Source organism: Typopeltis vanoorti, chromosome 10 (assembly GCF_054136105.1).
Source record: "Typopeltis vanoorti isolate ZY-2024b chromosome 10, IOZ_Tvanoo_1.0, whole genome shotgun sequence".
Lineage (NCBI taxonomy): Eukaryota > Metazoa > Arthropoda > Arachnida > Uropygi > Thelyphonidae > Typopeltis > Typopeltis vanoorti.
In genome coordinates, this window is record NC_143558.1 from 138771942 (window position 1) to 138786656 (window position 14715).

The 14715-nt window shown below is 35.0% G+C and overlaps 1 protein-coding gene across 1 annotated transcript in view; it reads left to right on the forward strand.

Moving 5' to 3' along the window:
• Positions 1 to 14715, forward strand: part of LOC150102834 (protein O-mannosyl-transferase Tmtc3-like) — a 325416-nt gene that overhangs the window by 164426 nt on the left and 146275 nt on the right. The window contains exon 5 of the mRNA XM_090398748.1: positions 6640 to 6739. Coding sequence (XP_090254874.1) covers positions 6640 to 6739 — 100 coding nt within the window. The remainder of the gene's footprint in view (positions 1 to 6639; positions 6740 to 14715) is intronic.

The window sequence follows — 14715 nt, forward strand, 5'->3', positions numbered from 1 at the left end:
CCAGTTCATAGAACTTCAAACACATCACATCTGAATTTGAAGGATATGTTGAGTGATCTCAGTTCAAAGTCCGTTTCGTTCAGCAGACCAAAAATTGTTTATCAGAGAAAAATAGTTCCAACTGGCGATGTTGATCCCTGCAAGCAAACGATGAACTCTATCAGCCTTTCAAAGTTTTGACATTCACACCCATTTTTTTAATCATTTTGAATACCTCAACCTATAAATTAACAACACTCACCTCACTCGTTGTGGCCTTCTGATATTCTTCTATATTTTTTCATCTGATTGCTTGTTTTTCTCAATTTTACTTATTAAATCTGGCAGTATTATTTTTTTAATTGAAACCTGATCAAAAAGTTTGTTTATTTCAACAACAGCTTTTTCGGAAAGAGCTATGGAATTAACAAATTCTGCGGATGCTTCAAACATCTGGCCACGGAAGTTCAAACTCCGACTTTATCGTATCCAAGAAAACTGCTCTAGCATAGTGACTGCTTTCCCACATTTCTAAATAAGAGATATAATTCTCCTAAAAATTCAAAATATACTTTTCAAAATCTTTATTTATCTCTTTTGTTGGCATATAGGGATAGATTTTGCTTGCAAAGCTGCGGGGACGAACTTGTTGTCTCTTCTGGTTATTACTTAAAAGCTACTTCTGTAGCTGAAATTTCATTTTTTTTTTTTAATTTGATACAGTTTCTTGAAAAACATTTAGGCTGCCATGACCAAATAAGGGTAATAATTCACTGAGTGGATTTCTCTTATTAGTTTGCAGCAAGAATTTTTACACTCTAAAAGGAAGTGGGATTTCAATCCTATCAAAATCAAAAGAATCCTTGGCAAAGCAGGTAGCAGACTTAAAAATCTTATAGAACTGTGTGACTGTATGTTTTGTGCTAAATAACTGGAAACTCGCCAAATTCTTTTCGTTTTTCTTCTATTAATATACAAATGCCTGTATATTTTATTGCAATCATTTCTATTTCAAAGAACAGTTGATCAGCTACTATCAACTACTCTGTACAACACATTTGTGAACAATATGAACAGCAGCCATTTCCTAAAAGTTTTCTTGACACTAAACTAAAAATTCGTATATTCTAAATTAGGGATGAAATATACTGAAGTTAATGCAGGTAAAGAAAAAATGGGGGACACTGATTCCAGTAATTAATTATTTTAGAAAAATGTGTACTTCAACCTGCTGATAAGAAAATGTGAATGAAAAAAAAACTTGTTGTGATATCTCTTGACACTAAAATAAAAATTCCTATAATCTAATTTACGTATGAAATAGCACATGCATAAATTATTTGGAAACTCTTACCACCACCTACTGGATGCTACTGATATTCAGCAATTACAAAATGATTTGAATAGACTGGAAAACTGGGAAAACGAAAATGGCTGTCAGTTTATTGTTAGTAAGTGTGAAGTTATGCAGTTTGGAGTGATTAGAGTTCCAGAGGCATATTATATTAGCAGGTTTATGCTACAAGAAACTGAAAAGGCAAGGGATCTTGGTGTATTGGTGGATAAGAATTTAAAGTTCTAAGGTCACATAGCAAAGGTTGCAAATACAACTCAGAAGATAATTGCTATATTGAAGCGAACCTTGACATGAGGATAAGGAAGTAATTGTACCTCTTTATAAGGCTTTGATAAGACCACACCTGGATTATTGTGCGCAGATTTCATCTTCCGAATTCCAAGGGGATAAAGAAGCTGTGGAAAGGGTGCAAAGAAGAGTTACAAAGATTATATCCGAATTATGGGATTTAGATTATGAGGACAGATTGCGAAGATGAGGATTGCAGACTCTAGTTAACAGGAGAAAGAGCGGTGATATGCTAGAGGTCTATAAACTTTTGAATGGGTGTTATAGCATTTCAAATGATGAAAGTTTTCACTTTATGGAAGGCGGGGAGAGAACACGGGGATATCCATGGAAGTTCAATTGTTCTCAGTCAAAAAAAGAGTTAAGAGCTAGGTTTTTCTCTTAGAGAGCAGTGAGTGAGTGGAATAATTTGCCCTTAGAGGTAGTAAGTGCATCTAGTGTAAATGAATATAAGGGAAGGTATGATAGCTGGTTGGGTAATTTACAGCCTCCCTCGATGAGTCCTTGATTCCCTAGAGGTCTCAGATGATGATAATAATAATAATAATAATAATTCCACACTCCAATCAAAGGTCCACATGACGTCATTGACAGATGGCTTCACCAAGAAACTTCACAGAATTCCACCCTCAAATCATTACCCAGAATTCCATGCTCAAATCAAAACACAACGTGATGTCATTAACAGCTGGGTCACCTAGTGAACTTCCAAGAATACCAGAATCAATCCACTACCCAGAATTCCATTATCGAACCATTACCCAGAATTCCATACTTGAACCTTTACTAATAATTCCATGCTCAAAACATTACCCACAACATCATTCCTAAGTACAATCAGTCACTAATCTTCATCTGATGAATGATGTCACTTATCGCTAACCATTACCCAGAATTCCACACTGGATCCAAACCCCACGTGATGTCATTGACAGCTGCATCACCAGGGCACATCTCGGAATTCCAAACTCTAACTATTAACCAGAATTCCAAACTCGAACCAAAGACATAATGTGAATCATAGATGTCTGGATCTCCCAGGGCAATTCCAGAATTCTATACTCTAACCATTACCCATAATGCAGTACCCCAAACAAACAAAAGAGTGTACTCACACAACTCATGCATCCAGGATGAAGTTGACGTCACCAAGAGCTAATTCCCAGAGACTCTACAATGATATCAGGTATCCTTACCTGATAAATGACGTCACTTATCTCAAAAATAAACCATGCCTTGATTTGTTTCATACTGACCGGAGATTTTGGGGGTAATTGCTAGATTACGTCTAGAATACGTATGTTTTCTATGTTCTGCTCTTTCAAATTCAGATTTGCTGTTGGCAGCATCCCAGCTGTTGCAAGATGAACCGTAACTTCATTTCAAAGGTTTTTGTCCTGAGACACTAATGATATGCTGAATTTGTTTTTTGAACCTCCTTCACACTTGTTGGAGTTTTCTTGATTTCTGGAGAACTAAGGAGGGTATTTTGATACCATATTTGAAACGATTTAATACTCTAATTTTAGTACCATGAAATATTTCAAAACACTTCAAGTAAGCGCAGTTCCAAACTGACACCAGATGATTAAACACATCTGCCTCTTCCATAATCGAATTTTCTTATTAATCCTACTTCTATGGTGTATGGTGTTTCTGAATTATGAATATTCTCCAAAAGGTTTGTCTGTTTTACGGATTGATAAATCGAATTCCTCTGAATAAAACGCTTATTCTACTATACCAGACAATCTAGCTCACTTTCAAAATACTTCATAAAAGTTCTTCACGTTCTTCAAAGGATACCTGACATGTATATGTATTTGTACTACAGTAAACACTTCCCTTGAAACAGGAATTGCTTCTACTACACCAGTTTTTAACTAGAAGACAGAGAAATGAATCTAGTTAAAAAATGAAGAATTATAGCAAGTGTTTTTTTTTTATTTTCTTTTGATCAGAAAGGTGAATTATATATTTGCCTTCATCCTTTATCTATGCGTGAGCAAACAAAAGTTTCCATGTGAAGTATCATCACGAGTAGCTTACTCGTATAAACAGACTATTGATTTCACATCATATTGCCATAGTATCCATTATACACAGTTCGCTTTTCAGACGATATATGAGTATAACTTTTCCCGTATTTCCTGGATAGATACTCGGAAGATATACATGGGAAATAACTTCTGTCAAACCTCAATAGATATTGAAATCTGTCTGAGTAGTGTTATCTCCCATAATGAATGGCAATTTGATGTGAAGTCAGCTGACTTGATGTATAAGTAACCTAGTTGTAAAGTCGCCGGACGCACGCTGTAGTATTTTGAATGCCAATCAGAGACAGCTGTGGCTCTCCCCTTTTGGCACTTGGGCATGACACTTATTCTGTAGTTGTAAAAGGTTACGGTTAAGAAGAAATTGCAAATTTTATTTTGATATGCGGCTTCGCATTTTTAACTTAATGAATTTCAGATATTAGAAAAATGTAATTATGCAGTTATTCATGCATTTTGGCTCAATTTGCGAAACAACGTTTTCATCATTAATTAGGCTGAAATCTAAATATCGTTATTTAATTTAGATGGTGGAACTTGCTGAGCCGTCTCTCTTCACTGCGTGCCGCTTAATTAGGGATAGACTTGGACCAGCTGTCTCTGATTGGGTACCAGTGGAAATTGAACTACCCATTCAGTCTACAAAAATTAAAAAGGGCTAAAACGGTCTCGCCTACTCCTTATACGGGAATAAGAGGTGTTAGCTGATTTTTTTTTAATTTGGTGCTCTCTGATTTCGTATGGAATTTCAATCTTTTTATATCAAGAAAACAATCCCAACTGCGAAAATATGTGTTACATTAAGCATATGCGTAATTTTACGCATATGCTTAACAAGAATATAAAATATTGTCAATTGAACTATGTAGGTTTTTATATTTATGCATACAAATACAATTTAATTTTTATTGCAACAATTACCATCTGATATTCCCCTTTATAAAAAGTATATCTTCTTACAGAAAAGAAAGAATTTGATATTTGATTGCACATGCCGAATATATTTAATGCCAGAAATAATTGCGTCAAATGTTAAAAAACAAAGTTAGACACTGGTGCTTTAGATAGTGTCTTCTGTTATTAATTTAAACTATTTCTGAATGACATAATTGGGTAAAAATGTAAACAAAAACAATATTGAGTTCTAGAATTAAGAGAAGAACTTTACACGTTTAAATCTAATATTATATATTGAAGTTAGTCTTTTGGTTTCAGCAATAACTGCTTGTCATCATCATAAGCGTATCATATAAGATATGATGAACTATTAGACTGATATTATACAAACATGTACAGAGGATGTAGATTATAATTGCTAATAGCCAACTGGGAAAGCTTAACTTGATATTATTTGCAGTGGTGGCTCGTGGCTTGAAAATGTGAGGGTGCTGCAACTTTCGAAATATACATACACACTGTAAGTACTGTGTATACGTGTTTGGATAAAATATCAAAATTATGGTAAAAATTAAAAAAAAAAGTAAACATGAAAAAATAGTGTTTATTATAGTTCGCCCACCGATTAGAGATCCTTCGACACTTCTGCGCATCTCAGAAAAAGGAGAATCCATTCCGATAATAGGTAATCTGTCCGTATTGTGGGACGAGTTGTTTATTATTACCGGTCGGAAAATTAACTTCTCTTTTATGATTGTTATAGTTAACTATGTTGCTTGTATAACAGTTGGAAAATTTACCTATAAAGCACGTGATTTCGCGTGTTGGCGACCAATTCGGACGTCCTTCATTTCTTTCTTCCCTTCAGGATGAATCGATTATTCTTGGAAAGACGCGAAGCGGAGACCTACAAACGGTGGGAGAACTATATTGATAAAATTATACAGTTTAGTATAATTCAAAATTACTTAAAAATAAAATCCATTCCTTTAATTGTAATTAAAGGGATGGATTTACAATTTTTGGACATTACCATTAAATCCTTTAATGGTAATGCCCAAATATTTAAAGAGACGGAGTAAACACGATAAGCACTGCGAACACTCTACTACTGGCGGAAACTGCATATAAAGAACAGTGGAACTGCGCGAAGGACAGTGCCGCATTACGCTAATAGCTCGCATCTCACTATGACGTGAATATGCTTGCGCGCGTAGCAATACGACACTGTGGTAAACACAGTGCTGCTAAGGACGCACTTAGGAGAGCGTCCTCCATTCTCCTAAGTGCTACAAGATGGATTTTTTTTATTTTTAATACAAAATAAGAGAATTGTATAGGATTGTTGATGATAAAATTAAATATTACAAGCAAATTTAAATAAATTAACAAATATATTTATATATCGAGAAAAATTGGGGGTGCTGCACTTCCTCAGTGCCTATGCACGAGCCGCCCCTGATTATTTGTATGTATATTATCAATTAATTTCTTTCTTTTTATTTCTCAACTGGTTTATCAAATGATTTTCTGATTTACCTCTGGGAATGTCAGGACACTTAAGGTATAATTGGATTTGTGATTAATTATTGATTGACGTGTATAATATCAGGGTTAAACATGATGTTTCCTTTCAGAACCTATAATATATATTACAGAAGCTGTTTAAAATTATAGCACTTGGCAGTACGATAAGTTAAAATACTGCACAATAAGGAAAGGATACCATGTCTGTCAATTGCTTTCATTTAGCAAATATTTGGAATATTTTGCGGCAAAGAAAATTCATTGCCCACTTTATTGAATCATCTGGACCCGAATATTCCTAACAAAAGTTGGAAGTCGTATGATAATTATATTTTTCATTTGCAAAATAAATAAAAAAAAGAAAAAAGCAAAGAGCACCTCATTTTAATTGTAATTGATATGACAATTATATCTAAAATGAGTCTTTAATCATGGTCATTAATGTATTATGAATTACGCCAACTATGAAATTTATTATACAGATAAATTTATGCTAATAGTATGATCTATTTTGTATTTTTGGTATCTTTTAAGGTGACGGGCGTGGTAGGAAGAGCCGAGGCCCTCTCTTCAGTATTTTTTCTACTGTCATTTCTTTCATACACCAAGGCGACCAGTAGATGGAGGTCAACAGGTGATGTTAAAAACGTATTTTCTGACCCTTATTAATCAGGTATATGATTAAATCTTGTTCTCTCCATATCTCCACATTCTGGCAGAGGCGATGAATTCATTGTATGGATGGTGATTATAATGCATACTTAAGAAAGTTTAATCAGATAGATGCAATATCGCGTATTGTGTTGTGGTCGATTTCGAATATACATGTCGACAGTGAATCAATGAGAAACTATCATCTTGTAGATTGTTCAGATATTTTAAGAGATTTATAAAACGAAACAGAATAAGTAGAATGGGCATATGGTTTCGAATATTTTGTTGTAGACCTATTCTTACGAATTAGCATAAAGGCACAATAACGAGAGTTTGAGAACTTTGACTTTGTGTAATGATTATAATAAATCAGTTGAAGTGAAAACTTCAATTTTTGTAGCAATGCCAATTAATTTTTGAATTATTAGATGCTAGTTGCTGATGAATATTGCTAAAATATTGGTACCATTAATAACAATTACTGGCAGCAAGCAAAATTATTAATAAAAGTGCGCAGAAATAATGTCAATGACAATTAATTTAAGGCTTTCTCGATTTCTCTGAAATTCTTATCATATTGAGTAAGAACTTCTTAATAGCCAATATCCGTTATATTGCATAATATTTAAATAAAATTTAAAAGATATAAAAGGAGTTCATAGATGATCTTTGCTTTTGGGTCGCGATATCTAACCACTATATATACCGACTACTGAATAGAAACTATTATTCATCATGGGCATGCGGCTACCAATACCGATCCTATTCAATTCCCTGCGCGTAGTTCTGTGAGATATGGGTCTGGAACAGCCTTCATTAAATGCTTTGGTCAATTGCTGCATACAAGTTCTGTTTATCCGTACAAGCCTTCTCAAACGATGGAGATATCGTTCCTGAAAGACTATCCTGAAAGATAAGCCTCTTAGAAAAGCAAAGTGGGTTATTTTCCCACTCATTAAACACCGGAATGTTTATCGATCACCGAAAGACCCTTTGTTTTCCCATTGTGAGCAACAATATTGACTGTTACCAGTGGTGGCTATGGAAATTTTAACAAAGGGCTCGCATCGTCGAACTTAAAAAAGAAAAAGAGCCGTATTTCACACAAAAATTTTTATTAATACAGCTTGTACAAATTCCAATCAAAAAGAATGAGGACAATCAACCTCTAAAGGATATCAGTTTTAAACAAATATTTTATGATCTAAACATGAAATATTTGCACACAATCAACTGTGTTAATTTATCTTACATAAGAAAAACATTTTTGAACTATCAAAATATAATAAGAATGAAATCTTTTATAATCTTTTATAAAACATTTGATTGGCTACTGGTTTTACCATACGATTGGCTACCAGAAGGGAGAAGGGTAAAGATAGCGCATGCGCTTATTTTATTTTCAAACTTCAGCGCATTCGCTATAGAGGAGTTGAAACAATAATTCCAAATGATCTATCCACTGCCGAATAGACTAATTTTTGTTAGGTTACCGTATGAGTTTGTTGCTTAATATGTTTCAAAAAAATATTTTTTTTTTATTTGAAAAAATGAAACAGTAAACAAAAAATTAATCATACTAATCAGTTTGGGGGAGGGACATTAATTGTGGTGTTACAGAGTATAGAATATCTCCGTAATTAGCAGTTTCTCATCACATCTAGATCAAATGCAGATCCCGTTAGCAATGGAAAAAGCATTACCCCCCCCCCCAAACACATGCACACTCAAACATTCCGAAGTAATGTCTGGGCACGCGTACAGCACTTGAATTTGTGATCTTAAATATGTCTGGTCTTGTTTGCATGTTTTGTTACTTCGCCGTTTTGCTACAATTTAATATACGGGGATGTACGATCGAAGTTGTATTTCTTGTGTTACGCTACACTTTAAGGAGTTGTGTTATAAACTTGTGCAAACAGAGAGTGCGTAAAATAGAGAGCAGTAATAGAATTTTTATTTCATTAAGAAAGAAGAACAATAAACAGCAATGGGAGAGTTGACATTAATGATCGATCATGAATTTTTATTAGCAAAAAATCTGGGCAGTTCAATAAAAAATCAGTTAATAATTCAAAGATCACTAGCACAGAAATCGAGTATCGAATTAAAGCGTTTCGTTGAAATCGTTATAGAATTGTGCTTCAGTTTCATTGTAGCACAATTCTACAGCACAATCACTGTAGAACAAATCATTGTGCTACAATGATTGTAGCACAATTCATTATTTATTTATACCTCTCTTGGTTTTACTTTAGTACATATTTTGAAAATCTGACTCGGTTTATTTATGCAATTTAGCTTATTTTATTATTTTTATCATTCATGCATTCTAAATGTAATTCTAATGAACTGTGTTGCACTTCCGATTACTATTTGCTAAGAAACAGTGTGATAACTTAGAGTGAGTCCTACTTGTACTCTGTTGGATTATCTTAGATCATTGCATATAGCAGTAATCATTAGTGATTTATTTGTTTAATAGCTTAACTTACTTGATGTATAAACATTATTCATATTATATAAACATCTGTTTCGCACATAAAATATAAATTTCTGTGTATTTTCTGCTTCTGTGTTATTTTCCTATTGATGTTTAGAAAGAGATGAATTTCGAGGAAAGTAATTATTTGTAAAGCTCCTAATGTTAGTACTACGTGTCTGTTAATAATATCATTAGCAAGGCGAGCGTTTCTCCTGCTACGCAGCTGTTTCTGTTTTGATGTGCTACGTCAGCTGCTTCCAATGATCCTTAATGTGATGTGAAATATTATCTTGTTGAACCCTCTCTGTTTCAGAAGAGAAAGGACTATCTCCTCTAAACGCTTCAAGTATTCATTAAGGGAAGTTAAAACATAACGGAAGTAATTAATTGTCTACGATCCATAAAACTTTAAAAGTTAAAACAAATTTCGTTTATGCAGAAAACAATAGCCAAAGAAGTTGTTGCAACATACTTAACGAAAGTAGTCAAGCAACAAAGACCTCGACGTGCGCTATGTTTCTGAATTTTCTCACAATAAAACTAGATGATTAGCAACCAAGAGATTAGCACTGACCTCGTTCTCTGGCATTAAATGAATTGAGTAAGTAATAATAAACAAAACCATTTAAAATTATAAGAATTGCCACAAATAGCAGATAGCACCATAGCTATCTATGTTATTACCAGCAAACAAAGCAAAGTGCTATTTGGAAAATTATATATATAAGTAGAAATTTTTTTACCTTGGGTATATACTATGTTAAAGATACCTTATTCCACCTTTACCACGAGTTACCTCAGACTTTAACTATGTTCAGACGCAAACTTGACTTACTCGTCTGTTTGCTTACTTGGGAAAAAGGATTAAAACCTAGCTTATAAATTTGCTTGGTATCTTTAAAATAGGTGCTTTAGGCGCCATCCCTAAAACATTGAAAAAACATCTAGAAGCACTCGAGTTAGATGCATTAAAAATTGGGCAGCTGCAAAAGGCTTTGTTCGGCACAGCTTTCATTTTCAGAAAGTATTTCCATAACTCATAGGCCCTTGGGTAGGGCTCGAATTAGTGGAATATAACCATCCTTTTCTTAAGACTGAGGAAGCAAATCAAGCTTTGATGAATATTATATATATATATGGCTGATATGCTTGCCAACCAGGTTGCCATTTATATACCTAATTGTTTTTCTTGATGTTCTCCCATCCGCGAAAGGTTTCACGAACGTATGAACGTACGAAAGTATGATACATTTGCACCTTGGGTGGGCAAAGGATTTTTTCTATTATTATTATTATTATTATTATTATTATTATTATTATTATTTTGTATTCTATTTTATTTTTTACATAGTCCAGAAACCCTGCTCTATTTGCCAAACATGAAACTTTTCATGACACTTCAGGTAGAAGATTAATATCTTTTACCTAAACACAATCACAAGCATTCATGTCCACGACGGAATTCGAACCCGCAGCCTTCTGCTTGGATATGCATCACGTAAGGTGTCCAAATACAAAAATATTTGGACACCTTACGTCTCATGAAAATTTCGGATTCTATTAAGTGAAAATATTCAGGGAGTGTCTGCGTAAGTCTGGTAATAAAAGGTGGGATGTGATGCTTGTTTTGCACTGTACTCGATGTCAAGATGCCACGTTCAGCTGGACTGACAGACTTCTAACGTGGCACAGTAGCTGGGTGTCACGTCAGTGGCCTTTCTGTCCAGGAAAATGCCCTGGGAGGCCACCGACACTCACTGATCGGTGAGTGTCGGTGACCTTGATCGGCAGAACTGGCTGGGAATGTTTGAGCATCACTTAAGTCATCAGTGGGGGAACCGCGCAGTCAACCTGTAAAATGATTCAGGGACATCTGCATTAGAACTGTCTGCAGAGAGTTTCATGCCTTAGCTTACAACGACAGAGCTGCTGTGAACAAGCCACACGTCACCCCTTAACGCTAAACGACGTTTCGACTGGTGTTTTTCACATCTTTCCTGCTCGGTGTACGGAGGTGTTTCAGTTGGATGGTGCTTAGTTCATTGGTGGACGTGCCCGAAACTGTAGTGTCTGATAGCTAACTTAACACCCTGTACAACTTCATGCTTCCGAAGAAGTGGAAGTACTTCCGCAATGACACCTTTGCATGTCATTATTCCATTTTAAATTATAATTTTATGTAAAAGAGATCAGCCACAGGATTACAAGAATTTCGTTTCCTCTGTTCTTAGCAGAGCGGATACACTACATATCTAAAAATCTTAATCACACCCCGACCACCCCATCCCTCATACACATTGCGTTCATTCATTTTCCATTTTTGTGATAGTTAACATATTCAAAATTTGGATTCGGATTCTTCGAGATTTATCGATATGAAGTCTGAGTAAAAATTCACTGACTGAATCATCTGGGTACTCGGTCCAGAAAAAATCTGCTTACAGGTGGTCTTAAGTGATTTAAAGGCTTTCAATCTCTTGAGCAGTAATATAGAGTCTTCTCAGTAATATTCAGTAATATAGAGATATGAATATAGAATTTCCCTACACTTCACTCATGTATTACAAGTTTCCAATCTTTTGTTGATGGGATTCACATTTAAAGAAAGGATATAATAGTGCTTGAAACAGTTCAAAGTTAGATTTTAGATTGTGGATATTACCACTGTTTTGCAATTATTGAATTCTAATTTCAGATTTGTAGCGATTTAAGTAATTACAAGAGATTTAAATATTCAATATTTAAATATTGTGGTTCTAATTTTCGGAAAAAACATTCAAGCGTGTCAAACTATAATGTTTTTTTTTTTAATTCGATCCATTTTGTGTTTATGTAATCTACAGACAAGTGTTTTTCTTAATTATTCATTACAAATTCCTAACCATTTCTTTACATTATCAGTGCTTTACAAATACATCATTACTTTTACCTAGATAAGCACAAATGAAGTTCAGACTAGTTTGCTCAATGTAAATGTATACAATGCTAGAAAGAAGCCAACATGCACGATAGTGTGAGGAATAAACACCCATGATGGCCACCATAATAAGATGTAGAACCTCCTTTCGCTGCAATGGCTGCAGCAGTCATACGGGCCATACTTTCCAGAAGCCTACAAGAGGCATGTAATGAAGTACTGGACTGTATTAGGGGGACGTCCCATGACCTCACCCGACGCTTCAGTTCATCCCAGAGATGTTCAAAAGGATTGAGATTAGCGCACTGTGGTGGCCACTCAAGTTTGGTGACTTTCATAGTGAAAACCACTCAGTTACATTAGCAACCTTATGACATGCTGAAAGTGGTTAAATTCTAAACGAATAAGTTCCGGGGCCCTATACAAAATAACCAATTGTATTTACCTTTGGATGCTATCCAAGGAAGCTCCAAACCTCCCCGTCCCTTTCATCACGCGTTCGTAATCAGTTGACTGTTGATATTGATTTTATATACACATTCACACCTATAAACAATTATTGAATAATAACACAATAATGTAGGCATAATTACCGTAAAGGGAAAAAAGTCACAAAACAGAAAAATGTTCCTACAAAATAACCAACTGTATTTACCTTTAAATGCGATCCACTGGTCGAGTGTCCAGCAAATCTTTCCTTTCGTTCAGCGTATTAATATTATCGCATTGCAACTGATGGGAATTCTTTGTTTCTGTGGATTCGTTACAGATCTCTTCCTCTTCAGAAAATTCACATTACAATCTGTCATTGCAAACTCATTTTGTATTATCACTGTCATCCGAGCTATTTTTCTGTTTAAAGAAGGTACCAATGTACTTATCCATAGATGAAATACCGTATTTACTCGAATATGACTCGCACACCTGATTTTACTTTTCGAAAAAAGAAATTAGAATGTTTCGCATATTCCACGCACATGAAAAAAGCTTAAACATGTTCACGTCGGGACGATAATAACTTGCTCTCGCGGTAAACAACACTCCCTTCCCAATAGCCACTATACTGCAGAGGCAATAAAAACAAGTTCTTTTATTATGTCAGTGAATAAAGTACAAGCACTGTGTAAAATAGTTCCCAACAAATAGTTCAATTAGAGACAATTGGGATAAAAACGACACTAATGAATGAATCACATGTCCCCTCCTACAGAAACTATGCTGTATAGACTCAAGCAAAACCATATGCTGTACGGCAAACTATTTTTTCTGCACGGTATCTAACTAAAAACTATTGTTATTAATTAGATGTGTGTGAGTTCAGTCCCATAAAGCAGCAATACAATTCAACAGAACGTGTTAAAATTCGTAAACGTGTTGAAACTAAGAAATATATATATTGAATGTTGTTATGGCAGTTTCACATATTATTGGAATTCGGTTGAAGAGAGTTAGCATTTCAACTCAATTCTTGGCTTGCTTTTAACTTTCCGTCGCGCGATCTTTTGTTAATACCGCACCAATCATATTCCGCAATCATATACTGCACCAGTCTTAATAACCTGCCATTGCTGTCTGTTTCGCGTTATGCTTAATTACCGTAAAGGGAGAAAAGTCACAAAACCGAATAATGTTCTGGGTCAGGGCCCGGCTAAATTTAACCACTGCATGGTGCATTGTCATGCTGAAAGAGACAATGGTCAGATCCATTGACACATCGCAAAATAGGAAGCATTGTGGTGAGCCAGAATGTTCAGATACCTCTCCAAGTTCAATGTTCGTGGCACCACAAACAGAGGTCAGAGGCCATACCAGGATAAACAGGACCATACGATCACACCACCACCTCCGAATTTCATAGTTGGAGTTACCCACTCTGGTAAGACACATTCACAAGGCATCGCCCACACCCACACCCGCCCGTCTGCTCTGAGCGTATGGCGTGATTCGTCGCTCCATAACACAGCTTTTCAAATTTCCACTTTCCACTGTAAACACACACATTTACACTACTGAAGACAAATCTGCATGTTGGTTCGGGTAATGTGGGACTTGCATATTGTGATAATGCCATGTAAATGTGGTGAGCTTTGGTTCTGGATGTTTTCGTGCATGGAACTCTGCATTCAACGTGTCGGCCGAAGAATGGGTTTTTTTACATATTATTTATATATATATATATATATATATATATATATATATATAAGTGATCGCCATTGCAGCTTGTTCCTCACACTGTATTGTCCATTGACTTCTTTCCAAGCAGTGTATATCATTACATTTGAGTTTGTTCGGTATTGTTAAATTAAAGAAAAAGATTTGTATCTGTGATATTTGTATTTGTATGTATGTACAAATGAAGTAGTGTATTGAAAAAAAAAAATAAAATAAAAAATTGGATATGCACCGAAGAGCCAAAACATTATGACCACCTATCTAATATGATGTTGGTCTTCTACGTGTCGCCAAAACAGTTCTTATCCGGCTAGGCATCGACGCTACAGGATTTGTAAAGATTCCTTCTGGTATCTGGTACCAACATGTAACCCGCAAATCC